This window comes from Aspergillus sydowii, assembly GCF_001890705.1.
Source record: "Aspergillus sydowii CBS 593.65 unplaced genomic scaffold ASPSYscaffold_1, whole genome shotgun sequence".
NCBI classification, from domain to species: domain Eukaryota; kingdom Fungi; phylum Ascomycota; class Eurotiomycetes; order Eurotiales; family Aspergillaceae; genus Aspergillus; species Aspergillus sydowii.
In genome coordinates, this window is record NW_024467859.1 from 3758002 (window position 1) to 3784508 (window position 26507).

Genomic DNA, 26507 nt, shown 5'->3' on the forward strand with positions numbered 1-26507 from the left:
TGGCAGTTGCATAGGCCTTATCTTGGCGTAGTATGGCCGGAATGACTGGAACAGGAAGCCAGTCGGGGAGAAGCGAGAAGTAAGAAGTTCGAGACGGCGGAGACAAAAGAGGAACAGAAAGTGGAGAGAGACAGAGACAGCGAGATGACTCGAGACGCGGCAGAATGCGGGGATTTCTTTTCTCACGACTCTTCTCTTTGTCCCCCTGCAGCTCTGTCCCTGTCCACGCCTCGCGGCCAGCATCATGGAGAGCGCCCCGGCCAAGGTCGTCAAGAAGCGCATTCGGAAGCCCCGGGGTCGCGGCCTGCGCACGAATACTGGCTGGTGAGTTTGTCTTGTCAATTGTGTGGTGGTGGGTGCTAACTGCGAATGTGCAGCTTGACGTGCCGCACCAGGCACAAGAAATGCGACGAACAAAGTGAGTCCACCACATCCAATACCCATATTCTATATCAATTGCAGTATCTTATAATCAGAGCCGAGATGCGGCCCGTGTACAAACTCCGACCGCGAGTGCGTCTTTCCCGATGCCTCGCGCGCTGGCACTCCAGCCTCTGCTTCTGCCACTGCTGTCTCTGCAACAACGGCGTCCAGTTCATCGCGCATCCAGAACATCCTGTGCTCTCCCCATTCTGCTCCGCCCGGCCCTGTGGCCCCCACGCTGGACTATGATGCCACCGATGGGCCGAGTCCCGAGACGCACAACATCCTGGATCCCGAGCTCGTTGCCCTGTATCCAGACACTCGCCCCCAGCCGCCCATTCCTGGCCTCTACTCCGGCTCCCTGCAGGCGCTGCCGTCTGTGCAGTCCTCCGAGACGGTGACGCCTGACGTCAATGGCGACCATGCGAGCACCAAGTGGCTGAACCTGCTCGCGACCGATGCCGCCCAGGCTGGGAATGGCTTCAGTCTGCCCAGTTCCGCCCGGTCGCGGCTCTCCCGCGGGTCCGTCAGCCACTTCCACGATCGCACCAGCACCCCGACGCACCTCTACTCGCCGCACCTCACGGAGCGACAGGCCTGGCAGGCTGATGCGGATATTGTCTTATCCAAGCCCGAGGCTGCGCTCTTTCGGAGGTTCGCCGAGCGCATTGCTGCTCCTGTAAGTCGGCTCTATCACCAATCTCACAAATACTAACAAATACTAACAAAATAGCTTGACCTGTTCGACCCGCATAAGCATTTCTCTCACTACGCCACCCGGCTTGCCTTGCGCAATGTCGGTCTCATGAAAGCCATCCTCGCTCTGTCCGCCCGATACTCATCACTGTCCACACCTACCCCGGACGGCTCAGTGACGGAGCCCCTTGTCGACCCCAACGAAGCCATCCAATTCTACTACGAGACCCTGCACTATGTCTCGACTGCTCTGCAGTACAACTCCTACAAGCACAGCGAGGAGCTCCTCGCGACCGCCATCGTAGTAAGCACCTACGAGATGCTCGACGCCAGCGAGCCCAACTCCAACTGGCAGCGCCACCTCAAAGGCGTCTTCTGGATCCAGCGCTCCCAAGACGTCAACGGCGCGTCTGGCGGCCTCCGCCAGGCCGTCTGGTGGGCCTGGCTGCGACAAGACCTCTGGGCTGCCTTTCGCGAGCACCGCCGCTGCTTCAGCTTCTGGCAGCCCATTGTCGACTACCCCGACCTCAGCGAGGACGACCTCGCCTACCGCGCCGTCTACCTCCTCAGCCAGGCCGTCAACTACTGCACCGAGCCGCCCCCAGACGCCAATGCAGAAGCCGACGCCGACGTCGACCTCGAGCAGGTCCGGTTACGCACGGAGCGCGGCAACGAACTCATGGATATGCTGGAGCGGTGGCGGAGTTTCTCCAATGCGGCCTTCAAGGCCTTCCCGACCGAGAACCGCGACGAGGTGCATGGCTGGGCGCCGATCTGGATCCATCCGCCGGCATTTGGGGTCGCGCTGCAGGTGTACAGCTTTGCGAAGATCCTTGTCTGTCTGCATCGGCCCGTCCCGAGCGGGTTTGCAGGGTATCGCAGTTTTCAAGTATGCGCGTCCGACTTCTTCCTATAACATCCTAAAGGTTTCCAAAGTTAACCAGGCCATAGAAAACACTCACCGACGCCGTCGCCACAATCTGTGGTATTGCCATGGAACTCACCGATCCGAGCTGCCAGATCATCTCCGCGCAGTGCCTGTTCGGCGCCGGACTGTGTGTCCAGGACGGGGCGCAGCAGGAGACGATCATTTCGCTGATCCGGGCCTGTGAGGCGCGTACCGGGTGGCCGATGGCGACGATGCAGGAGGATTTGCGCAAGGAGTGGGCGAAGGCTGCGGGGGAGGGGAAGATGGCGTCTTGATAGACTTGTATTATATATTATACCCATGTTTACTCTATACTCTACGTGTAAATGATTTAGACTTGTCTGATGTTATGGGTGGTTGTCTGCTGCATACATTTCATAGAACTTATTCTACTACGACTCGGATACAATTTACAAAAAAAAAAAAAAAATCAGTCACAATCAGAAGAATCATTCCCAAACGCCGTCTATCAAACGTACTACATACAAAGTCCGATCCAACCTACCAAGCCCCCACAATGCCCGCAATCGGGATATCAATCCCAGTCGTATACGTCGCTGTATCACTCAACAGATAAACATACGCACCGCCCAACTCCTGCGGCAGGGCCAGTCGCGGCATCCCCCCATAATACTTCATCTTGGTCTCCCAGTCCGGACTCGTCTCCACATAGTAAGTAAGCGCCGTCTTCACAAACCCAGGCGAGATACTATTAACCCGAATCCCGTGCTTCGCCCACTCCATCGCAAGCGTATGCGTCATATTGCGCACAGCGGCCTTGGTCCCACCATACGGGGCGCTCGGGGCCGCGCGGTTCGGGCGATAACTGGTCATACTCGCCGTGAAGACAATGGAGCCCTTGACACCGAGTTTGATGAAAGTGTTGGCGGCGGCGGTGGCGCAGTTCCACGCGCCAAAGACATTCAGCTCGAAGAGGCGCTTGACCTGGTCGAGGCTGAAGTCGAGGGCGGGCTGGTGCTTTGTTGCGCCGGCGTTGGCGATCATGCCGTCGAAGCGGCCTTGTTCGGAGACGATTTGGTCGAGGGCAGCTTGGACGCTGGATTCGGAGGTGACGTCGGCTTGGATGAAGGAGAAGCGTTTGGGGTTCTTGGCTGCGAGGTCGTTGAAGGGGTCGCTGGGGGTGGAGATGTCGAGGGAGTAGACGTGGGCGGCGCTGTTGGCGAGACAGACTTCGGCGAGCCCGAGGCCGATTCCTTGGTTTGCGCCGGTGACTGTTGATATTAGTTCGCATTCAATCGCCTAAAGTGTAAGGAGACGCACTGGCAATGACCTTGTTGGCGAGAGTGACCTGCCAGTTGTGGTTGGGTCCGGGCAGGGTGCTCACCACTTCGGGAGCAGCTTCTGAGGTTCCGTTTGTGGCCATTGTGCAGAGTATATGTTGTAAAATGTTGAGATGAGAAAGAGTAGAGGATAGATGCTGAGATGTCAAGATACCGCGAGACTCGACTTATATATGAACAAAAGATATGGCACCCCTCCAACGGAGTAAATCCGGCTCCCGCTGCCCCTCATCCAGACATCACAGACGAGGACGCAGCTCGAGGCAAGGCTGGTCCATCCGGCCGTATCTGATTCATGTTCACTCGTCCAGCTCTGGCGGCACAGACCCAGTGGCCGCGACGCGCGTAGTCACCCATCCAGCGGTGGCCCCGACACGCGGACTGTCCAAGTGGATCAGGGGCGTCTCGTTTTCTCGCTCTCTCTCGCTGTCAGACTGCCACTCTCTCAGTCTCTCTCGGTGGACCTCGTCCAGCAAGACAGGTTGACACGACGCAGAGACACTCCCGAACCCCAGACGGGCTGCAATCCGGATACCGGGGGCGGAGCCTGGATTCCAACCCCAGACACCACGCGATCAGGCCATGCCGTATGCGTCATTCCTGGCTCCGGCTTCCTTGTCTTGGACTGGTCCTGTTTGCTTTCTTACCGAGATGCTGGCTTGTCTGCTCGAGGCCAATGCCGTTGTCCGCCGCTCTCGCTTGTGTCCCCCTGGTTGCCGGCTTGGAGGGCTTGCCTGGCTGTGACTTGGCTACGCTGATCTATAAATCGACTTGAGCCCGGCCGTTGTCCTGCAGTTTCGTTACACATCTGCATTGTGCATTCCCCTTGTTCTTTTATCCCTTTTGGCAGTCTCGTACTTGGTCGACTTGGTCTTTAATATGAAAGACGCCCATGACACTGCCTCCATGGCTGAGGTAGAGGACATCGAGGGAAAGCCTGCTGCCACCCATGAGGCTTTGGCGGCGACCTATGTCCCAGGAACAGACGAAGAGAAGAAGCTGGTCCGGAAGATTGACTTGTACCTGCTACCATGCATCTGGTGGGTGATGTATTCTCATGGCTGAGGCATACCAGGCTAACCATTGCTAGGATCATGTACCTGCTGAGTTACATGGACCGAACCAAGTAAGTTATAGACGCTGTCTCCTCGAGAAACCACCACTAACACCAGCTTGCAGCATCGGCAATGCCAAAGTCGCCGGCATGGAACAAGACCTCGACCTCGACTCCAACCGCTACTCCATCGCCCTGGTCGTCTTCTTCGTCGGCTACGTCGTCTTCGAAATCCCGTCCAACATGCTTCTTGAACACATCAAGCCCAACGTCTGGCTCCCCATCATCATGTTCGTCTGGGGCTGCGTGACTATCGGCATGGCGTTTGTCAAGACCTACCAGGGCCTCGTCGGCTTCCGAGTCGCGATGGGTGTCCTCGAGGCCGGGTTCGCCCCCGGTGTCCTCCTGGTCATTAGCTCGTGGTACAAGAAGTCCGAGCAGAGCAAGCGGTTCGCTGTCTACATCTCGGCCGCTATCCTCTCTGGTGCCTTTGGCGGCTTGATCGCTGGTGGCATCGTCGGAAGTCTTGACGGCGCCCATGGTCTTGCTGGCTGGAGGTGGCTGTTCATTGTCGAGGGGGCAGCCACAGCTGGTGTCTCCATCATTGCCAGCTTCCTCCTCCTTGACTTCCCTGCCACGACGTCCCGGCTTACCGAGAGGGAGCGCGAGCTTGCCCTAGCCAGAATGGCCGCTGAGGCGATGATGGTTGAGACAAACGACGGCCCAGCGCTAACCCATTCCCAAGCACTCAAACGCAGCTTGAGCAACTGGAAAACATGGCTCTTTGTCGTCGGCTACATGGTACCGGCCCCCTTCTATCCTCACTCCCTATCTCTTTTACATTGCAGAGTCTAACATACACAGGCAATCGTCGGCTCCTCCACTCTCTCCTACTTCTACCCAACCCTTGTCTCCGGCCTGGGCTACACCGGCAACATGGCCCAGTACATGGTCATCCCCATCTACGCCGCCGCCTTCGTCTGCAACGCCATAGTGGGCTACTTCGCCGACCACCACCAGGCCCACCGCGGCTACTTCCTCGTCGCCATGATGCTCGTCGCAATGGTCTGCTCGATCATCATCTGCGCCGTCTACGACCTCAAGGCCCGCTACGCCCTGCTGGTCATCATGGCCATGGGCCTCTGGGCGTCGAACGGGCTGTCGCTCGCCTACGCGTCCACCAGCTTCGGAGACATGCCGCGCGAGGTGCGTGCAATCTCGCTCGCCCTGGTGAATGCCATGGGCAACCTGGCCCAGATTTACGGCGCCTACCTCTTTCCTGATTCTGATAAGCCGAAGTACCTTATGGGCTTTGGGGTTATCAGCGGGTTGTGCTTCACGGGTGTCCTGTCGTACCTTGCGTTGCAGATTTTCTTGAAGGTCAAGGTTGCGCCGCGGGTGTAACCTACTATACCATATATGTGTGTATAGCCTAGATGATGATACGTATAACGGGATTACCGGCGTTTTTTTCTTTACATATTGCCATTACTAGAATCAGATAACTCCATTAAATGAATGTTGTACTACTATACAAAAAAATATCCCTAGGCAGTCAATGACTTCAAGCCCCTCTCAAGCAACACACCCGCCGCACCAGCACCAACAACAATCCAGGTCCACTTGTTACTCGCCTCCTTCAAGTCCGGCCAGAAGCTGTTCTTCTCCCGCTGATAGTCCTGGAACTGCAGCGCCTTGACGGGGTCCTCCTTGGCGTACCGCTCTGCCTGGCTCTGCTCGTTCTCGCGGTCTCCGCCGACGAACCGCAGGAAGACATAGTTCACGATCGGGCCCAGCGCAGCAAGCGGGTGGAAGAGACCCGCGCCGATAAGCAAGATCGGGAAAGAGGCGTGGATGAGCGCGTCGCCGAGGTAGCTTCGTTGGTTAGTAATGTATTCCAGATACATTGTACTTGGGATATAGATATATGATGGTATGTATGGGAACTCACTTCGGATGCCTGACAACACTCCAAACCCCCTCGCGACAAATCCCCTTATCACCCTCCTTCTTATGTCTCGCAAGTCTCGCATCAGCAAGAACCTCCATCGCAAACCCAGCCGAGAACAAAAACACCGCAAGCGAATGCGCACAACACCGATCCACATCCCCCGGCGCCGGCGACGCCCGCATACTCTCGCCCGTCGCACGGAACGGCACCACAAACGGCAACGAAATCAGCGTCTGCGCCACCGCCTCAGGGAGGAACAGATTGAAGAGCGCCTTATTCCAGAACCCGGGGTCCTTCTTCTTCGCGGCGTCGTACCGCGGGTCGTCGGCGCGGCGCTCGATGCCGCGTTTGGCGATCCGCGAGAAAAGACGCACGCCCCACGCCGTTACGCCGCCGAGAAGCAGTTTCTCGCTGTAGTTGAGGCTGGTCCAGGCGGTTGAGAGCGGGAGGCCGTCGTGGAGGACTTTTGTGCCTACGGCGCTGTACCAGGCGTTCAAGGTCATTCCGGTCGGCCACAGCCAGTCTTTGCCTTCGGCGCGGTCGGTGTAGCGCGCGATGCCGTATGCGATTGCAGAGAAGGCCGCATGGAAGCTGAATGAGGGGAGGACGGTGGAATTGAGGAGGCCCACGGTTGCGATGTTCTGGCCTGAGGTTGGTCGGAAGTGCGAGGCGTAGCGGTCCTGCTCGGCTCCCGTGTCGGCTGGATAGCCGTCTATGACTCTGGTTTGGGCTGGCCCGCCTACATGGGGGAATCGCTCTTTGGCGTGTTCAAAGGCCGAGCTAAAGTGTGAGCCGTAGAGGTCTTGCTCGGCGCCCCCAGATCCTCCGGGGGCGTTTGGGAGGTGCTGTGCGGCCTTGTCTAGGGGCACAGAGCCCGTAGACATGCCACGGCCGTATATGTCTTGTTCTGCCATTTTGGTGGACAGGATTTGGGGAATTGAAGTGGGAAAGGAGCTGGGGGGGTTGTATTTAAAGCGACTACCTCAGCATTGCATCATCCATGTTGATATCCTGACGTCAGTCGCATTCCGCCTGCTCCGCTGCCAACCGAGCACAATTTAATAACAAGGACCATGTTAGGTTATTCGAAGAGTATATAATAAAATAAATCTTAATTATATGATGCTGGTTGGTCTGGTGTACCGGTAGCTGTCAAGATAGGGCTGGCTGGCTTCAACTTGTAGAGCCCATATACGCCGTACACTAAATTAAACGTCTTCTTAGTATTGGCTAAATATTGCAATGAACCATAGAATCTTACTCTAATAACAAAATAGTCATACTCTTCTATTGTACAAGAATTCGCTAAAGCAAGTACCGCCACTACGACTTCAGTCGATCTCCAGTCGTGCGCAGACTTTGATTGTTGTAAATCGGCGGTCTGCAATGCTGGTACATGGTCCAGAGGCTTGGTTTAGTATGAGGGAAGACGTGCACAGTTGTCGAGCACTAGACAAGCTGCATATGCCGGCAGAGCGCTTTTCCATCCATCATCCTGCGTACCTTAACCTAGGCAGTCCTTAACAGCCCCATCTGCTTCCCCGCGCCCTAACTCGACTCCCCAGGCTTCCCCATACAGGCCTGCACGTTCCCCACTTGGCTGTCAGCTCGACAATTATCCACGAGTAGCATCTGTTAGGCCGGTGTCTAATCTCGACAGTATTTATACGAGCCGTCCCTTACTCCATGGCTAAGCGTTCTGCCGTTCTTTTGTTTCGAATCTCACAGAAATGATGCCTTTTGCCGTGTCCTTCACGTCAAGCTACCAGCCGGATAATCGGTTCCTACAGCATGTATAAAGGGCAGGCAAGCCGTTACTCATGTTCCTAGTGTCCATGGAGCTCAACCTGAACGACTGTCACCGACAAAATGCGGATCCTTCAGCAGAGCCTGGTTTCTCTCTTATTTGCCCTGCATGCCCTGGGCGCTCAATCGTCCAGTAACAGCTCCGTCAGTGCAGGCCTTCTAGTCCAAACCTCCAGCGGTCCCATCCAGGGCTTCTTCAACCAGTCTGCCCCGGACGTCCGCCAATTCCTCGGAGTCCCCTTCGCCGAACCCCCAATCGGGGATCTACGCTTCGCGCCGCCGCAGAGCAAGAAGCCCAATGGCACGACCATCAAAGCTCTCGCTCTCCCCGACTCGTGCATGCAGCAGGTCAACTCGAACAGTTCGACTATCTACACAACCTACGAGAACGGATTCCTGATTAGCGGCGGGAGTTCAGAGGACTGTCTGTATTTGTCGATCTGGGCGCCGCGGTTGGAGAATATTCGGTCCCAGCAGCGACCGCTCCCTGTGCTTCTTTATATCCCTGGTGGTGGGTTCACGAGTGGTGGGCAGGCGTCGCTGTATAAGATTCCTGATCAGTGGGTTCAGCGTACGCAGGACCATGTTGTGGTTATCATGAAGTTCGTTACGGCAATTGCATTGAATATATATTGGGGTTCAGTTTGATTCTGACAGATTCTCATGCAGCTACCGAGTTAATGTCTTTGGCTTTCCCAACTCAAAGGCCTTGGAGGACCAGAATGTCGGCCTGCTAGACCAGAGATTAGCGTAGGCAGCCTTAACCACACCCATCAGAGCCAGCAGGTGCTAATAATTCTTGAATGCAGAGTCGAATGGGTTCACCAAAACATCGCCAACTTCGGCGGCGACCCTGGGAGAATCGCTCTCTGGGGCCAGTCCGCCGGCGCAGCAAGCGTGACAGTCTACCCCTACGGCTACCCCGAGGACCCCATTGTCAATGCCCTCATTGCGGATTCCGGTGCGCCTACTATCATCCGGAACCGCGACGTCGCGCAGACCAATTTCACCTTCTTGGCTGGTCTGGTGGGTTGCGGTGATGGCGATGACGCTGCAATCCTCAGCTGTGTCCGAGAAGTACCTGCGCAGACACTGGAGAATGCACTGTCGTATTACACGGGCAATAACTCCAGTCCCTCCTTGGCGTTTACTCCGATCGTCGATAACAAAACGGTCTTTGCCAACTGGACGCAGCGCGGCGTAGAGGGCAAGATTGCACAGACGGTACGTAACCCTTTTCTGCTCACCCTTTCTGTAGAAACAGAGCCAAAACAAAGCCAAGCTAACCCTACTTACTTACTCCTAACGCTGCAGCCCCTGATAATCGGAAGCAACAGCAACGAAGGCGCCGGTTTCGTGCCCTTCACGCCGTCCGGACCAGGAGCCGACGCTCTATTCAACTCAACAATGTCCGTAATCGCATGCCCGGTTGCGGAGGAGGCAACGAACCGTGTTCTCGCCGGTCTAACCACATACCGATACGAATATGCAGGCAACTTCTCCAACATCTCGCCTTTACCTTGGTTCGGCGCGTACCACAGTTCCGAACTACCTCTCCTCTTCGGCACGCATTCCCAATACGGTGGTCCGTCGACCGAGTTCGAGTGGGATGTCAGCTATGCCATGCAGGCGCTGTGGTTGTCGTTTGTGGAAGACCCGGCGCAGGGCCCTGTGCGGCTGGCGTTGGATGGGGTTAAGGCGAATCCTGATAAGAGTGGAGTGATCTTTGAATGGCCGGTCTTTGAGGCTGGATCTGAGGATCTGTTGCTTTTTGCTGAGGATGGGAAGATCATGCAGGTGGTTGGTTCGGGGCGTATTGATGGTTATTGCTAGGGTTGCCGAGGTCAATGGAGCACTGCGGCAGGTCAATTTGTTCCAGAGAAACACCCTGGGTAGAAGAATTGAGCGTATAACATCTGACTGCTATAATGCCACGAGGTTTTGGTAACTCTTGTTGTAACCTTAATACTATCTATCAATCTACAACAAACAGGTGTGCCCCAATATATATTCATCTCCAAGGCACACTTCCCGAGCGTCTATCATTTAATTCAAAAACATAACGGATGACAGTACTACGTTTCCTGTCTATATAATACCTTCCCTTAACTGAAGTTGTTTTTCCCAAGTAAAAACTGGCCTTCGCATGACCCATCCTCAATGCAATAATCCAACAAACAATCCAGCCCCACATAAATACCGCAGCCCCATCAACCAAACCCACCAAGCGAACCACAAAACACAAACAACCCAACATCAAAAAGGAATAGAAAAAGGAAAAAGACATGGGGTCACCCGGGATTGAACCGGGGACCTTTCGATTAAGGATGAATGAAGTTGAAACTTCAGTCGAACGCTACTCCCGCTGAGCTATAACCCCATTTTGTGCTGATTGTTTCGGATCTTGACTATTAAGCGAGGAATAAAATAAATAAATTTAACGAAAGTCAAGTGTGCACATACTTTTTTCCTGTAATACAACAGCGCTCAGGGCTGTGGATAGAAGCTGTACATCCAGGTATAATTTATAAATAGCGAGGGAGAAATTTCATAATCGAGAGGGTTATATTCTATTATCTAGCTATTCTTGCCTCGGAAGGAAATGAAACAAATTTAGAGGATGGTTCCATCAAAGAAACTCAAGCGAGTAGCGCTGGGGTATGATTCTCGCCAGACAGCCAATCTAATTATACAAACAAAACAACATAAAGCGAAACGCACACTGCAATTTGAAGGGTATTGGTCCAGCAACCGCACTGAATACGGTATAAAATAAACAGAGAGACAAGGCTTGGCCAAATTAGAATTAAACTACCAGCAGGAGCGCGAGGGCGCCGAGGATGACGGACGCGGACGCCGACATTCTGCTAGCCATGCCGGTGAACACGGGGCTTGATGGCGTTGTGGGTGAGCCGGTGGCAGTGGGCTCGGCGCCGCTTGGAATGCCGGCCTCTGTGGTTTTCCAAGATGATGGCTCGGCGCTGGGGACGGAGACGAACATTGACGAGCTGGCGTTGATTTTCCACGAGGTGCTGCTGCTGCTGCTTGTAGTGCCCTCACGAGGAGCAGTGTAGATAACGCTGGCTGGGGGAACGGACGACGACGAGGTCTCTGGTTCCTGGGGTGCGTGTGCGGCAGGAGTGGTTTGCGCGACTGGATCGACGGAGGTCTCAGTTGTTGGAGCACTCTCTGTGGCTGGGGTCTCGGGTTCGTGGGTTGCAGCGGGAGCAGATGTAGTTTCCGGCTCAGCTACGGACTGAATTGAAGGCTCTGTTGTGGCCGGAGTCTCGGGCTCGTAGGTGGCAGGAGCAGATGTAGTTTCTGGTTCGGCTACAGTCTCAATTGAAGGCTCTGTTGTAGCTGTGGCTTCGGGCTCATGGGTGGCAGGAGCGGATGTGGTTTCTGGTTCAGGTACGGACTCAATTGTCTCGATTGATGCCTCTGACGGAGGGACCGAGTTCGTCGAGACTGGGTTTGGAACGACGTTTGCGGTGTGGAGGTTCTCGGCGGGGCAGAGAGTGGTAGTCCTAGTGACATAGCTAGTCTTCTTCTTGGAAGAAGTTCGCGAGGTGGCGGGCTCGACATTTGAAGGGGCGCTGGGTGCCTCGGTCGTGGCTGGGGCGGCAGCAGTCTCAGTCGCGTGCTCAGTCACGGTCTCAGTACGAGTGTTAACCGTGGTGCTGGTGACTGGCGCGAGTGTCTCGTGAGTCGCGGCCCCGGTCTGAGTTGAAGGAGCAGTGGCAGTAGTCTCGGGAGCGGCCTCTGTAGTCTTGCTAGTGGTGGCAGCGGCCTGAGTTCCGTGAGCCTCCTCGGAGTCTCCACCAACCTGGTAAACCTTGATGGAGTTGAGCTCCCAGTAGGCATTCTTGAACTCTTTAGGGTTCTCTGCGACGTAGTTGACGCAGCTCTGCATGGGGTTGCTCTCGTCGCTGAGAGGGCAGCCGCTGTCACCGAAAACACCGCCGGCCCAGTCACCGCAGAAAGTGGTGTCGAGGATCATCTTCTGGTGGGTGAAGCGTTCCTTGAAGTTGCATGAGCCCTGCAAGTGGGCCATGGGCTTGCCGAACGACGAAGTGTCTGGCTTGCCGTTGGAAAGGGACTCGGGGATCTCAGATCGCGGGAAGTACCAAATCTTGAGGTATTTCTCCTGCCATTCCATGGCATAGACACCGCCACCACCCTTGTTGAAGGGTGTGCCGGAAGAGCCCTTCTGGCCCTCGACCACGCACCCGATAGTGCCTGATGCATCACCGCACTCGCTCGATGTCATCTCGCCCAACATGTCCTTCTCGCCTCCGACATCACACGAGCCACTGGTGTGCAGCACGATCTTGTTCGCTTCGTGCTGGTTGACACCTTCAATGATATCGATCTCACCGTCGGTTGGCCAGTTGGGGCCGACTGTCCAGAAGGCAGGCCATGTACCACAGATACTGCCCGGCATGTGCTGGATGTCGACGACATAGAGACCCTGATCGTAGTATTCGTTGCTCTCGATACGGACAGACTCGCGGCCTGGTCCATCGGCAGTGAGAACAGTTTCATAGTCGACGCCCATGTAGAGGCTTCCACTGTCAGTGATCTTCACGAGGCCGGCATCCTCTGCATGGCTTTGGTTGACATAGGTGACGAAGCCGTTTGTGGGGTCAGGGGCGTCGAAAAAGTGAAAGTGATCAAGGATCTTCTCGCCCTCCCAGGAGTGTTTCAGCTTGTAATCGCCGGTGGCCTGGGCGATTCCCGGGAAGATGATGGCAGAGGCAGCGATAGAGCCCACCGTCCGCATCAAGGATGAGGAGGACATTGTAATATGAGTTGAAATAAGAAACTTTTCTTGTAATAGGTGTAGATTTGCTATACGAAACGAGTGAATATACTGCTTTAGCGGATGCAGGGAGCAGATGCAAATAGATCGATCGATCAAGATCAGAGAATGAAAAGGAATGGAAATAGACCGTCAAGGCCGTAGTTACGTAGTAAGTCAAATGACGAAGGAGAGAAAAAATGCAGAATCAATCCGCAATGACGAAGTGGCCCAACAAAGAATGCAGAGGGCAAGGACAGCAAGAAAGAAAAAACGACGAGAACTGAAGTATGTGAGACAGAATAGCTGCAGACCCTGGGCAACGGGCCTATATACGACCAGCACAGCAGGCCGCAGGTCTGGAATCTGGAACGCTCGCGCATTGTTGAACAGCGCCAGAGGACCCAATCTGGACTGTGGCGCCGTCCAATCCAGAGGCGTGGCCAGCGCAGCATGAGGAATTGAGTCGAGCAGCAGCAGCAAATGAGAGCGCAAAGACAGCAGCGCAATGACGAGCCAAGATAACTCATGCCTCATCGAGGCATGTTCGGCAGCTCCGGCGACAACGATGGCGTCTAGTGGAGTCTCCTTGCAGCGTCTGAAACGCGAGATGTCAACTTGAAACAGGGGAGGTAGCAGTCTCGAAAGGTCAACAATCGCGAACACGAACATCTTCTGAATTGACTGAATAGACCTATTGTGTACAGAGCGTTAGTTGAATAGAGAACCATTGTGGTTGATCGATTAGCAGATGATTAACGAGCGTGAGTGAATTGTGTTGTGGTGGCAACTGGCAGCAGCATTCCGTGTCGGCGCCACAGGAGGCATTCAGCGATCGGGCGCCAACCAGGCCAGCGTCGCATCCAGAGTCGAGAGTCGAGAGTCGAGACTTGAGAGAACACGGCTGTGGAGCGAGCCCAGCCGCCTGCTCAAATGAGAGAAAATTACATGACGGCCGAGCTTGGAGATTCCCCTGATCTGTCATGCAGGGATGAGATGAGATGAGATGAAGGTGAAGGCGAAGGTGAAGTTCATTCTGGAGAAACAAAAGAGGGGTTCTTGCCTGAGGCACAACACGCCCATCTCATCTTTCAAGACGAGGAGACAACTGACAATTTGAAATAACTGATGCATCTGTCAAAACAGACCTCGCGAACTATGCAGCCGTTCCATGGTTCGCAGCGTCAGTTCCATGGAACATTGCATAAGAACCGGCATATTGTTGACGAAAATATGGGTCTGTTCGCCTGCAGTCCCAACCACAACGCATCGGACCGAGTCGCGTTTCATCTGGACGATGTTGACTTCAACTACGTCTATGACTTGCTCTCTGATCGCAAGAAATAATGAAGATATCCATGCTTAACACTGACCTCTACTAGTATCGGGACCATATCAATCCGGTTATTATTATTCGAATCTCAGCGGTCATGGCATCCTGATCCGCGGATTCAATCCACCATTAGCACAGCAGCTCTACCTGGGACACTATCCATGCCTCAGCACAACTCAGGCGGCAGCAATGCCTTCAAGTCGCGCCAAATCCGGTCAAACTACGTATCCCGTCCAATCGCAGCATCGCGACACGATTAATCATCTAACTGCAAGAATTGGTCTCCGAGTGTCTGAATGTGAAGAGCAACCCCTTGTGCCTCTGGTGTATACGCAGCCGCGAGTTCGTGCATATTGTTCGTGAGATCCGCTCAGGGGAGAGAGGACGGAGACAACCCGATTTGATCTACATTGCAAAGAAGATCTGTGGTTTACACTGACTCCAGGCTATGGTGTGCTCTAGGTTTGTTGCTGGGAGATATCTTCGGATCGATGATGGAAAGAATGATAACGTATACTAGGAGCTCAAGGTATCTATCGTTTCGCCGATTTTGCAATGTTGCAATATTTGGGGGCAGAAATACTGCAGGGTAGATCTCCAGCCTTGTGAGCATTGACCATCTTTTAATAAACCACACCGTATGCTGTTCATCGAGCCGCGAATAATGAAGACGAAATAAGATGAAACCATCTCTTATTAACAAAGCACGGATAATTGGCAAATGCCCATGCAGTAGCATCATTTGCTACTCTCATCCACGGCACCTTCCAAGGTCCTCTCTAGCAGCGGCATAAGCGGCTGAACGGCAGGCAATGGCAGATATACCCTGATTCTAGTGCCGTAGTACCCCTGCCACTGCAAGTGTCCATAGTCATACGATGATACGATGCAAACTGCGTACGGAGATCATTGAAGATCCTCTTGGCCAATGGTCCATTTATATTAATCTGATTGTTGATGAGGTATAGTCTTATGTAGGGAGTCTGTGCCAGTGCCACTACCGCAGCGGTGCCTGTGCAACAGTCATCACAAGCGTGGATCAGAGTCAAACTCAGACAGTAACAGCCGACCGACCGGACCTTTTCCTCTTCTCGCAAGATTGTCTGGGATAGCCCAAGTTCACGAGTCCACGAGTCCACGACCGGTCGCCCTGTGGGTCGAAGCAGAACCGCGATGGGTGGGGATCTTCAGATTCCCATTCTCGGTATCGTCGGCATTCGGGATCTGCCTTGTTTGAAATCATGAAGGGCTTGAAACCTTGAAGCTGGACCGGAATCAGGGCTGCAAGAAGGATAATTGCTTGCTTGCTGACTTGCTCGCTTCTGGAAGTGCGGATATCAAGAGACGCGGTTCACCCACTTCCCCTGTGACTGTCCCCTGATCGACCTGCCCGCTCACTCACTGTCCACTTTCTTAATCTCGACTGCATAGTGCATCACCATACGCCGGGGCCACCTTCCTCGACGCCGGCCGAATTGGTAAACGCCATGGCTGCTCCTGCGCGTTTAACTTTCGCGGCGCAGCACGCAACCTGTTCGGTCTGCGCCGCAATTCCAGGATAGGCAAATGTGGTGAGCATCGAAGGCGAGTTGTCCATTAGTTCTACGCGATACGAGATTAATGAGCGGAGAAGAACACGAGTCGTGCGCCGGTCAAGCCTCTTAAATAGTCTACTAATACTACTATAGACAATATATTAACGAGGGTCACCGGTCACGGTCCTGTCAGTGCTGTCTGCCGTCCGCGACCCAGCGATGGACGACGAGCCATTGATGTTGGACAGAGACACGGCAGGGCGTGGACTGCCCAATGCTCAGATTCTACATCATTGAATCGTCAAGCATAACAGAGAGGAGACTGAGCTGCCGTTATTCGGTTGGGAACGCACCGCAGCCCCAAAATTCCGGTCCGCAGGACTGGGGAACAAACTTTCACTAAGGGAGTGGGCCTGGGGCGCGGATGGATTGACTCAACCGCGCTGAGTCTGCAGCCTTACTCATCGCTCTTCATGAATCGTCATTCTTCACCGGTGGATCTGCGTGGTCTGCAGGATTCTGCAAGAGGCGGCTTGAGCCGGTCTTCAGGACGACTCGATCAGATCGATCTCTGGTGTACAAACCTGGTGAGTATGCTTGCATATGGATAGGGAAGAGGTCTAGGAGGGTTAGAACAGGCTAAATTATTAAAGACTGGCCAGAAAACACCCGCGAATTGTGTCAGGTCCACGGCGTTCTTTCTTGAAACTGAAACATCCAGCCGATGAAATGCTCGGTGGACCCCTCACGGATGCATAAACCATGGAACCAGAAGATTGAACTGGGGCCAGGGAGACGCTTGGTGGCCATTTTGCTCCGGATCTGGGGTTGCTAACTTGCGCCTCGCGAATGATGGACAGCAGGGATAGCGATTGACACCCTGAATATCTCAATCGAGTCCATCCTGGCCTTCCCACCTCAGCGTCCAGCGGCTGCGGCTAAGTGAATCAAACTTTCGGGGAGACGGGCTCGCTGGAGACTCATGGATGGAGACTCATCGGACCTGCCTATCTCTGGATCTCTGGAGAGTGGACTGGGCCTGGGGTACTGTACTGTTGTTTTCAATTTAAGATCAATAGGGCTCCCCGGAACTTACCTTGTCTCCTGAAACACTCAAACACTCTTTGCAGCAGCTGGCATCGGTCGATGGAGTATTGAGATTCGTTTGTCTGGACGCTGGGCCGTCCTTATATCAACAACCTGCCGACTGAACAGTGGACAACAATCTGCCGACTGAACAACTTCCAACATGAGCTCCATGGATGAAATGCCGGCGCTGCCCCCGCCACATGGGGAAAGGCCGAACTTTGTCAATCCGACCTACGACGGGGACAGGTTTGTGATTGTGAATGCTATCTTCCTGTTCATCTCGTTCTTCTCGATTGCGGTCCGACTATGGACTCGAACGTTTATTGCGCGTGGGTACCGCTGGGATGACTGTAAGTTCCTCTGCTTGGCTGTCTTGGAAGGCTATACTGACTGGCTGCAGTTCTAATGATTATTTCGTTTGTACGTTTCTCCTTGGGCCTTGATGGGGTGAATGCTAACCCGACAGATGTTCTCATGTGTGCTGAGTGGAATCACTCTAGAGAGTAAGTAGACATTAGACACAGACCATTGCAAGTGTTAAACAATGCTGACGAGACAGTGCTGAACTGGGGACTTGGTGTGCATATGTGGAATGTCCGTATCACCCATCTCTCACCACACTTTCTCAAGGTACGACGAATCCAACCCTCCATTCACGTCGACGCAGTCTGACAAGCCAGCTCAACGTCATCGCCGCGATCATGTACTGCATCGGCACAGGATTCCTCAAGGTCTCCGTGCTGCTGTTCTATATGCGCATCTTCCCCAGCCGCCACTTCCACATGGCCGTGTGGACGCTCGTCTTCATCGCAGCCACGTACAATATCGCCAGTGTGCTCGCCAACATCTTCTCATGCAACCCGGTTGCGAAGTCGTGGGACGTGAGCATTACCGAGGGCTACTGTATGAACCGGCCCGTGTTCTACTTTGCGAATGCCGGGCTGGGTATCTTTACCGATTTCGCGACGGTCTTGGTTCCGGTGTATGTACAGCGTCTTTCTACTGCGAGTGCGAGTGCTGATTGATTAGACCCTGGCTGCGACGACTGCAGATGCCGCTGCGACAGAAGATTGCCGTTGCCTGTATCCTCGCGACTGGATGCTTGTGAGTATTCGTCGTACGTCGTGTTAGAAGCTCTTATACTGACTTGAATAGTGTCGGCGTCGTGAGCTGCATCCGTCTCTCCAGTCTCTACACCCTCCAGCATACCGAAGACCTAACCTGTATACCTCCCCCTCCTCATATGTATAACCGAGCTAACATACAATATAGGGGCCACCACCAACGCCCTCATGTGGTGCGTCATCGAACTCAACCTAGGCATCACCGGCGGCTGCGTCACAGCCATGCGACCCTTCGTGCGCCGCTACTTCCCCCGTCTGCTCGGGCTATCATCCAACGGCAGCAACAATCCATACGCGTATCCGTCGCAGTCGCGCGGCAACTCGCACCCGCTGGCGTCCATCCCGCGATCGGGGCAGCAGGCGTTCTCGAGCCACGGGCACCAGTTCTCCACGGCTTACAAGACGGGAAACTCGAGTGAAGAGCATATCCTGCCGTCGCCGGGGCTGGGGAAGGAGTTGGATGGGATTGTGCGTACGGTGGAGTTTGACGTGAAGCAGTCGGGCAGTGGAAGCCACGCTTAGGGCCTGGGTTAGAACCGAGTCAGGCAGGTCGGGATAATGTCGGCTATGGTGATCATGTTATTTAGCGATGTATTATTATTTACGTTATGCTCATTCTGAATATCACTAGCTACTCTAATAGTTAATAATAATGAATACCCCTGAACCGAACACGTGCGCGGCGAGACACCGAGATCGATGCGCGAACAGTTCATCGAGTTTTCACGTCCAGTAATTCGGTTTCTGGTTTCTGCAACCCAAGCAGCTTAAATCTTGCGCCCGGGGTCTGCACTGGAAAGGGAATGAATCGGGGGCCGGTCCACAGCGCTACTGTTGTTAGTCGGTCGCTAGTCATGAAGCATTGCAGGATGACAAAAACATTCTGATTGCGATCCACCGCGGCATCCACTCTGTGCCCGTTGCACTGCGAGCGCCGAGCTCCATGCTCCTGCCCGGCAACTCGGGATGAACTGCTGCCGTGCAGTCCAGAGTCCAGAGTTCTCCCTTGGTCGTTGTTGTTATCGCCATGGAGTGTTGACCGTTGACTTTATTTCTCCCGGTCCCCTGTCGGTCACCACCAGGATCACCACCACCACCACCATCACTACGATCACGGTCACTACGCCATGCGCCTCACTAACGCCCTCCCACTGGCGGGCCTGAGCCTCCTTTCTCTCGCCGGCGGCTCATCCGCAGACTCCAACGGCTGCGCCACTCTGAAGAGCAGCCTCGCCGACTCGGTCTTCCTCCCCTCCGACGAGGTCTACACCGAGGAATCGCAAAACTTCTGGTCCAACACGGAGATCCTGTCACCGGCGTGTGTGTTTCGCCCGGAGTCCGCGCAGCAGCTCGGTGAGGGAATTCAGCTGTTGAGAGGCAAGAATGCCAGCTTTGCTGTGCGGGGCGGTGGGCATATGGGGATCAAGGTAGCCAGCCTCCTATAACTATGCCTATGCCTATACTACTTCGTATACTACTTAGTAGACTTGACTGACATGAGCAGGGCGCGAACAATATCGATGATGGCGTGCTGATTGTCATGTCGGCGTTGAATACGCTGGAGTTGTCGGAGGACCAGTCCATTCTGCATCTTGGGCCGTCGTACCGGTACGTCTCTTTCTCTGTATTTAACTTCTTTTCTGTCAGACATGGCCAATATGTTAACATGAGTAGATGGGGCGATGTATACTCGTTCCTGGAACCGCACGGACTCGGTGTCGCTGGTGGCCGTCTCGGTCCTGTCGGTGTCCCTGGCCTGCTCCTTGCCGGTGGTGTCAACTTCTACGGTAACCAGGTTGGCTGGGGATGCGACACCGTCGTCAGCTACGAGGTTGTCCTGGCCGATGGCTCCATCGTCGAGGTCGACAAGGACAGCTATCCTGATCTGTTCTGGGCGCTGAAGGGCGGCAGCAGCAACTTTGGCTTGGTGACTCGCTTCAGCCTGAAGACCGTCAAGTCGTCGCTGGTGTGGGCTGGTTCGTACACCGTGTCTGAGGAGTACATTGACCAGTTCTTGAAGGTGCGTCTTGTATATCTCGTGTTGTTGGTTAATAGCTAACTGAGTAGGCCGTTGCGACGTTCTCTGCCGACATCTCCGATCCCAAGACGCACATTGTGCCTGCTCTGGTGCCCTCGCCTGGCGCTGGAACCTTGGCGTCTGTCATTCTCTTCTACGACAGCGACAACACTCCGTTCCCCGAGGTCTTCAGGCCCTTCACCGACATCCCTGTCTACTCCAGCACGCTGGGCTTCAAGACCCTCGCCCAGTTCGCCGACGAGCTCGGCCAGATGGTCATTGACAACATCAAGTACGCAAGCCTTCTTAACTATACAGCAAGCCCAGCTAACTGAAATAAAGCGACGTCTTCGTCGCCGGCACGGTCACCGGCAAGACCTTCGACGAGCTGCACCGCGGCATCAGCATCATCAACAGCACCTTCTTCGACCGCCTCCCAGCCCTGTACGACCAGGTCCCCGCCGAGAACCTCAAGGCCATCCAGCTCGACTGGCAGCCCATCGGCAAGCTGTGGATGGACGCCTCCGCCAAGGCCGGTGGCAACGCGCTGGGCCTGAACCCGGGCAAGGTGTATCTCGCGTATGCGGAAGTGGTCGAGTGGACAGGTTCCGAGTACGACGACATTGTCATGCAGTGGGTCGAGGAGACCACGTACGCGATTAACAATGCGACCATGAAGGAAGGTCTGTATGACCCGTTCAACTACATGGGTGATGCGGCGGGCTTCCAGTCTATCTTCCCTGGTTATGGCGCTGGCAACCACCAGCGTCTGGTGAATGTTGCGCAGAAGTATGACCCGAATGCGGTCTTTCAGGATCTGATGCCTGGTGGATTTAAGGTGTATTAGCCTTGAATACCATTACCAGTAGATTTAATAATTTTATCTATTTATTTAATTTATGACATGTTGAATGGAAGTGTAAGCGCCGAGCCCAACCTGAAACCGAAACCGCCGCCAATGCCCGATCGCAGGAAAAGGACCACAATGTAGTAAACCGGAAGACCCTGATCTTTATTAGTGCAATCCTGTTCCTGATCCAGACTTCTGATCCAGACTCAGATCGGGCATCGGGGTCCAGTCATTGGCCCAACGGTCGCGCTTGACGCCGCACTGGCCCTGCTCATTAAACCGTCAGATCTGTCACTGTCGGACTCGCCAGGCCAAGGACCAGACGCCCTTCATGTGCTGCCAGCCAGGTTGCACTGCAGATGCAGCCACTGTCGGAGAATGCCGCCTGGCTCTTTGTTCGTGGCTGTTTGCTGGCACTGGCTTGACACCTGAAACGCCGCTGCAGGGCCCCAGATCGATTGGGAGATTCTGAAACCAGGGACTCGTATTTGTTTGGTCCTATTCGACTATTGTGGCTGCATGACTTGACTGGACTCCATTGAGTGTGGTCGTTGCCTGCAGGTTCATTTTACTTCTGATCCATCGTACCTGGAACTCGAGTCAGGGCTGGCGGCTATCCATTGCTATATAACCTATAGCCCTTGTCTTCTTTCTCTCAAATTGTCTCCAGCCTTTTCTCCAGTCATTCCTTCTATTACATTCTTACACTCCTTTGATAGGTTTGTTTATTTCTTTCTTTCTTTTTTTCTTTTTCTCCCACTTCAACATGCTCTTCTCCCTCCTCGCCCTCGCCCCCCTTGTGGCCGGCCACACCCTCATGACAACGCTCTATGTCGACGGCGAGAACCAAGGAGACGGAGTCTGCATCCGCCAGAACCGCAACCCTGAGGAAGCAACATTCCCAATTAGTCCTCTAGCCAACGATGCCATGGCCTGCGGTAACCTCTCTCACCCTTTCACCTCTTCACCTTGATGGTTGCAAAGGACAGTGTTAACAAAGTAGAGCAGGCTACGACGGCGAAATAGCCAACAAACGAACCTGCCCCATCTCCCAAAACTCCACACTTACCTTTAAATTCCGCGAATGGCCCGACGGCAGCCAGGGGGGCTCCATTGACGAGGGCCACAAGGGTCCATGCGCGGTCTACATGAAGCCCGTAGCCGACGCAACAGCCTCCAACAACGCCGCTGCGGGAGACGGCTGGTTCAAGATCTACGAGAACACGTACGACGAAGGCGCTGGCGGGTGGTGCACGGAGAAGCTCATCGCCAACAACGGGTTCCTGTCTGTGGATGTGCCCCATGGACTGCAGGGTGGTGATTATCTCGTCCGCACGGAACTTTTGGCGCTGCATGCGGCGCAGGATGACCCGCCGGACCCGCAGTTCTATGTTGGTTGTGCGCAGGTATTCCTGGAGGGGTCGGAGAATGGCGCTGTTCCTGAGGGGATCACCATTGATAAGGATACGTATGATCTGGGGATTAAGGGGTTGACGTATAATCTGTACTCGGAGCAGCTGGAGCTGCCGTATCCGTCGTTTGGGCCGGCGGTTTATAAACCGGATGCAAAGGCTGCTTCAGCTGCTAAGGCCAGTTCAGGGAAACAGGCTGTGCAGAAGAAGGGACTTGAGCCTGAGGGGTGTATTCTTGTTCGGGATGACTGGTGTGGGTTTGAGGTGCCGAGTTATAGTGACGAGGAGGGATGCTGGGCGGTTTGTCCTCTTCTCCGTTATAGATTAGATGTGTATGTGCTAATGATGCATGGCAGTCCTCCAAGAACTGCTGGAACCAGACAGACGTGTGCTACGAGACGGCGCCGCCAACGGGCAGCAAGAACTGCAAGATCTGGGAGAACAAGTGCAGCAATATCGATGACCAGTGCAATGCAGGCAACTTCAACGGGCCGCCGAACAAGGGCAAGGATCTGACGCCGAAGCTGGAGGGGATTGATGGCTCGACTGCTGAGTATTCGGGCAGTATCAGCAGCAGTCAGTTCGAGAGTTCCAACGATGATTCGAGCAGTGACTCGACTGCCACTGCCTCTAAAGCTACAGCTACAGCGACAGCGACAGAGACAGCTGATGCTGATGCTGGCCGTGAATCCAGTAAAAAGGGCCACTGCAAGGCCAAGCGCGCCCACTAGACCAGATATCAAACGTAGGTCTGTATAGGAAAATGTACTTCTATCCCTCGTATCTCTGAATATACAGTATCCTTAAGTCAACCGCTTATTGATAGCCAAAAGCAGCACATAGAGACTCTCCAGCCGTGGAATGCTCACACCAGCCTCCCTCCCCTTCCTCACGGGCGTCCCAAGAATAACTTCAATCTCCATCTTCCTCCCTGCCTCGCGATCCGCCTGCATACTAGTCCTCAGCACCCCCGTCCTCGTCAGCTCCCTCGCCCTCACCAATAACTCATCTTCCAGCCCGTGCTTCAACACAACTCCACAACTACCCGCAACGGCAATAACCTCACGCATCAGATCCTTCGTATACACCTCCGCCTCGGACGAGGAATTCAGCCAGCCAGACACGTCCTGGTCTGTTAACGTGGTGATGGCGTTCCAGGCGACGTTCCACACGACTTTCTCCCACCGCGCTGCTTGGATGGTGGGTATTGTGCGGAAGGGCGTTCCCCCTTCTTTGAGGAGATCTGTGAACTTTTCCAGCCTTGTCTCTTCTAGAGTACTACTAGAGAGAGATGGATTCGGGAAGAGACCCAGCTCGGTGTTCTCGGCGTCCGTGTGCTGTATTATCCCTGGGGTTTGCTGCGATGCGCCGACCCAGACCTGTATACAATTAACCACTGAGTGTATAAAAAGAGAGAATTAATAAGACGTACAACGCCTGATATAATGGTAGCACTGGGGAATCTCTCTCGAAAGGGATCCTCATTTCCAACACCATTCTGCAGCACCACGATGGTCGTGTTCTCGTCCACCACCGGGTCGAGCGGGATTATGGCGCCATGAGGATCCACGGCTTTATGCGTGCAGACGATGTAGTCGAAGTGCTGCCCTGCCGTCTCTGAGGGCGAGCGGATCACTTATTATATTATCATTAGCTTGGTCAAGTTTTGGGTTTTCTCTCCGCAGTTCTGTGAAACAGGGGTAGGACTGTACCCTGATCCGGACGGAAGCGGTGCTGGCCGTGGTTTTTGCTGTTGATTAATATGCCCTACACGCCTTGATTAGAGTGTACTTCATGCAGGGAGAGTTGGTAGTACATACGTCTCTAACAACAGCGTCGTAGTTTGAGCGCGCGACGACCGTTAGCCGGACGCGGTCGCTGCGGTTGAGGATGAAGGCGTAGAAGGAGCCGATACTGTGACTGTTAGACATGACTTGAGTCTAGTACGGAAAACTTACGCTCCCAGCCCGTAGAGGAGGACATTGACCTTGTCGGCCATTTGGTTGGAATATATGAATATATAAATATATGAAATATATGAAATACCGGGTGTGAGATGAAATGCAGAAAAAAGAGAAGTTGACAGTGCGGGGATCGGAGCAGCCCCGATAATCAAATTATATTATTAATATTCCATAATAGTTAAAGGAAAAAGAATATAAATCAATTCATGTATAGAATAAATCAGCCGAAATAACATCTATAATCATCGCATATTCGACGGCACAATCTTCCTCAACTCACTCAACCGTCTACTCTCAGCATCCTCATCCGTCTCAACAATCACCTCCCTGGTCTGCCAGATCCCCTGCCGACTATTATTGCTGCCATTGCTGCCATTGCTTCCAGTCTCAGGATCGAACCGCGTCTCATTGATCTGCGTATCCTCGAGCGCGAGCTCCGTCGCCGAGATTAATCGCTTCGGCCGCGATTTCGACGACAGCCTGAATCCAGACCCGCCGGACCGGCCGGTCGAGGTGTTGTTGTAGTTGGAGGAGCCCTTTGAGCCGAATGCCTGTCGGAAGAAAGGGCGTAGGGTTGGGATGCATGCGGCGACGATGACGACGTTTTGCTCGATGAGGCCCCAGACTACCAGGGGGGTGACGTTGTATACTGACTTCGTTAGTAACTATATTCAAGAGGATCAGGGTAGGGGTAGGGGTAGGAGGTGTACGGGGATCCTCTTTATTCGTAAACAAGGGCAGATATGTCGCCTTGACGATTGTCACAATGGCTGAGAGCAGCGTCAGGCTCATCATCACGCACACTCCAATCTTAGTCGACCGGGGCATCTGCAGCTTCCAGAAGACGGAGACGGGGACGATCGCCAGGATGATGTCTGTCATTGTCGTGTACGCGCTGACCCAGTATGAGAAATCGTAAAAGACAGACTCGGGCCAGCAGTCGCCTTCGATGGTGTGGTCCCACAGTGCAGCGGTGGGCTTGCACTGCAGGAAGACGAGGAAGACGGAGATCATGGCGAAGATGACCTGCAGAATGGACATGCCGAGCAGGAGGCGTGAGCGCAGCGGGTTAGGGTCGAGAAGGTTGTTGATGAGGATTGCGATAGAGATGTTGGGGAAGCTGAAAGAGCCTGCTGAAGTTAATACGGTGTATAGAGTGGTGGTACTTGGACGGACCGATGTTGAAGGCTGTATTTGTTAGCTTGCATATTAAATATAGGGTTATTTACGTACGATATCCCAGAATCTGCCATTTGGCAGTCAGGCTGACTCGCTCCATGCCATGCTCTGCCATCACAGCCGCCGTATGCCGGCCCAGACCAAGAGTCACGGCGTACGAGACCAGCGCTGCAGCAATGATACTCAGGCCCTGGTTTGTCAGTGCCAATACCAGCCATAAATGGCAAGACATACCGTCGAGAAGAAGATAAAGAAGTCATCCCACCCAAGCCTCCTCACCATATGGCGGGCAGTCACCTTCAAGCCCACCGTCGCGATGGCGATCCCCGTAAACACCCAGCCCACGACATTGACCTTCACAGCGCGGCTCTCGCTGAAGTCGACATCAGTCTTTAAGCCCGACATGGTGTTTGCCGTGGACAGTGAGTGAACACCGGTGGATGCCAGCCCGGGGTAAGGCCGTAGATATACCAAGCACCAGCCCCAGGATCGTGGAAGCAATAAGGACGAGCCGTCATCACATCATTTGATTTTGATCAGACGAGCCCTCCTTGCAGACTAAGGCATATTTCTTTTTCAGATCCAGTTCCCGCCTCGAGCCTGCAGTAGGATCTGGAGCTAACCAACCGTCAAACGCGAACAACGGGTGGAGAAACAGTGAAACACCGAATACTGAATAAAAATAAGAGTGAGGATCAAGCTGTAGAAGCACAGGGGCATTGTGCAGACAGCCTAAAGTAGGGCAAACTCAAAAGCAGGCATTGTCTGGCTCTGATTTGAGCTCGCCCGACCTGTCACAGATTAGCCCTGCCGCTGTCTCCAGCGGTCCCCAGTGGTCTCCAGTGGTCTCCATAGTGGCGGCCCATAATTAAGCTCTTCCGGGCTCCGTTAGACTATCAGAACTGGAAATGGACACGAGAGGACAGCAGTCTTCGCTTTCCGCGGCTGGCCCGCCAGTGTGGCCATGGCAGTTCTCCTCTGTCAGTATGGAATTGTGGCACTGCTTATCCTCATGCGTAGTCTTAGGGTTGAAGCAAAATGGTA

The 26507-nt window shown here is 54.1% G+C and overlaps 13 protein-coding genes and 1 non-coding gene across 14 annotated transcripts; 6 read left to right on the forward strand and 8 right to left on the reverse strand.

Moving 5' to 3' along the window:
- Window positions 1-244: 244 nt before the first annotated feature.
- On the forward strand, window positions 245-2322 carry ASPSYDRAFT_140955 (Zn(II)2Cys6 transcription factor; the record flags this gene model as incomplete). The annotated part of the gene is made up of 5 exons (XM_040841093.1): window positions 245-324; window positions 378-418; window positions 477-1102; window positions 1157-2008; window positions 2071-2322. The coding sequence occupies 5 exons, from the start codon at window positions 245-247 to the stop codon at window positions 2320-2322; spliced, it is 1851 nt and encodes a 616-aa protein (XP_040708493.1).
- Window positions 2323-2548: 226 nt separating this feature from the next.
- ASPSYDRAFT_75241 (uncharacterized protein) lies at window positions 2549-3574 on the reverse strand (the record flags this gene model as incomplete). The annotated part of the gene is made up of 2 exons (XM_040850793.1): window positions 3329-3574; window positions 2549-3279 (listed from the first exon to the last, which is right to left on the reverse strand). Exons 1-2 carry the CDS (start codon window positions 3429-3431, stop codon window positions 2549-2551), a joined length of 834 nt encoding a protein of 277 aa, XP_040708494.1. The 5' UTR covers window positions 3432-3574.
- Window positions 3575-4254: 680 nt separating this feature from the next.
- ASPSYDRAFT_142801 (uncharacterized protein) lies at window positions 4255-5806 on the forward strand (the record flags this gene model as incomplete). The annotated part of the gene is made up of 4 exons (XM_040841274.1): window positions 4255-4388; window positions 4439-4474; window positions 4528-5203; window positions 5267-5806. 4 exons carry the CDS (start codon window positions 4255-4257, stop codon window positions 5804-5806), a joined length of 1386 nt encoding a protein of 461 aa, XP_040708495.1.
- Window positions 5511-7296, reverse strand: ASPSYDRAFT_39439 (DUF1295 domain protein). Its single transcript, XM_040845896.1, has 2 exons — window positions 6354-7296; window positions 5511-6277 (listed from the first exon to the last, which is right to left on the reverse strand). Exons 1-2 carry the CDS (start codon window positions 7265-7267, stop codon window positions 5950-5952), a joined length of 1242 nt encoding a protein of 413 aa, XP_040708496.1. The 5' UTR covers window positions 7268-7296; the 3' UTR covers window positions 5511-5949.
- Window positions 7297-8222: 926 nt separating this feature from the next.
- On the forward strand, window positions 8223-10125 carry ASPSYDRAFT_1156386 (uncharacterized protein; the record flags this gene model as incomplete). Its single annotated transcript, XM_040840024.1, has 4 exons — window positions 8223-8761; window positions 8829-8909; window positions 8969-9383; window positions 9474-10125. 4 exons carry the CDS (start codon window positions 8223-8225, stop codon window positions 9990-9992), a joined length of 1554 nt encoding a protein of 517 aa, XP_040708497.1. The 3' UTR covers window positions 9993-10125.
- ASPSYDRAFT_39441 (uncharacterized protein) lies at window positions 10094-10538 on the reverse strand. Its single transcript, XM_040845897.1, has one exon. It carries the CDS (start codon window positions 10444-10446, stop codon window positions 10171-10173), a length of 276 nt encoding a protein of 91 aa, XP_040708498.1. The 5' UTR covers window positions 10447-10538; the 3' UTR covers window positions 10094-10170.
- Window positions 10446-10539, reverse strand: ASPSYDRAFT_t18. The gene has a single exon. It is a non-coding gene; the product is annotated as a tRNA-Phe (tRNA).
- A 1446-nt stretch (window positions 10540-11985) lies between these two features.
- Window positions 11986-12942, reverse strand: eng2 (putative GPI anchored endo-1,3(4)-beta-glucanase; the record flags this gene model as incomplete). Its single annotated transcript, XM_040840877.1, has 1 exon — window positions 11986-12942. A coding segment is annotated over one exon (957 nt), but the record flags the coding sequence as incomplete, so codon positions are not given.
- Window positions 12943-13048: 106 nt separating this feature from the next.
- Window positions 13049-13889, reverse strand: ASPSYDRAFT_342418 (uncharacterized protein). The gene is made up of 2 exons (XM_040845211.1): window positions 13631-13889; window positions 13049-13577 (listed from the first exon to the last, which is right to left on the reverse strand). Exons 1-2 carry the CDS (start codon window positions 13689-13691, stop codon window positions 13138-13140), a joined length of 501 nt encoding a protein of 166 aa, XP_040708500.1. The 5' UTR covers window positions 13692-13889; the 3' UTR covers window positions 13049-13137.
- A 2928-nt stretch (window positions 13890-16817) lies between these two features.
- On the forward strand, window positions 16818-18866 carry ASPSYDRAFT_341822 (uncharacterized protein). Its single transcript, XM_040845206.1, has 8 exons — window positions 16818-17267; window positions 17318-17337; window positions 17384-17420; window positions 17477-17547; window positions 17598-17899; window positions 17947-18021; window positions 18073-18140; window positions 18190-18866. The coding sequence occupies exons 1-8, from the start codon at window positions 17078-17080 to the stop codon at window positions 18561-18563; spliced, it is 1137 nt and encodes a 378-aa protein (XP_040708501.1). The 5' UTR covers window positions 16818-17077; the 3' UTR covers window positions 18564-18866.
- Window positions 18867-19168: 302 nt separating this feature from the next.
- ASPSYDRAFT_141875 (FAD-binding oxidoreductase) lies at window positions 19169-20905 on the forward strand (the record flags this gene model as incomplete). Its single annotated transcript, XM_040841197.1, has 5 exons — window positions 19169-19468; window positions 19546-19649; window positions 19713-20061; window positions 20109-20350; window positions 20401-20905. The coding sequence occupies 5 exons, from the start codon at window positions 19169-19171 to the stop codon at window positions 20903-20905; spliced, it is 1500 nt and encodes a 499-aa protein (XP_040708502.1).
- A 790-nt stretch (window positions 20906-21695) lies between these two features.
- Window positions 21696-22829, forward strand: ASPSYDRAFT_124602 (lytic polysaccharide monooxygenase auxiliary activity family 9 protein; the record flags this gene model as incomplete). The annotated part of the gene is made up of 3 exons (XM_040840440.1): window positions 21696-21846; window positions 21914-22620; window positions 22677-22829. Coding segments are annotated over 3 exons (1011 nt in total), but the record flags the coding sequence as incomplete, so codon positions are not given.
- Window positions 22830-23123: 294 nt separating this feature from the next.
- On the reverse strand, window positions 23124-24319 carry ASPSYDRAFT_84697 (ketopantoate reductase family protein; the record flags this gene model as incomplete). The annotated part of the gene is made up of 5 exons (XM_040851391.1): window positions 23124-23699; window positions 23753-23955; window positions 24033-24087; window positions 24141-24234; window positions 24279-24319. The coding sequence occupies 5 exons, from the start codon at window positions 24317-24319 to the stop codon at window positions 23124-23126; spliced, it is 969 nt and encodes a 322-aa protein (XP_040708504.1).
- Window positions 24320-24506: 187 nt separating this feature from the next.
- Window positions 24507-26008, reverse strand: ASPSYDRAFT_39450 (uncharacterized protein). The gene is made up of 5 exons (XM_040845898.1): window positions 25698-26008; window positions 25518-25653; window positions 25461-25472; window positions 24995-25414; window positions 24507-24933 (listed from the first exon to the last, which is right to left on the reverse strand). Exons 1-5 carry the CDS (start codon window positions 25866-25868, stop codon window positions 24527-24529), a joined length of 1146 nt encoding a protein of 381 aa, XP_040708505.1. The 5' UTR covers window positions 25869-26008; the 3' UTR covers window positions 24507-24526.
- Window positions 26009-26507: the final 499 nt, after the last annotated feature.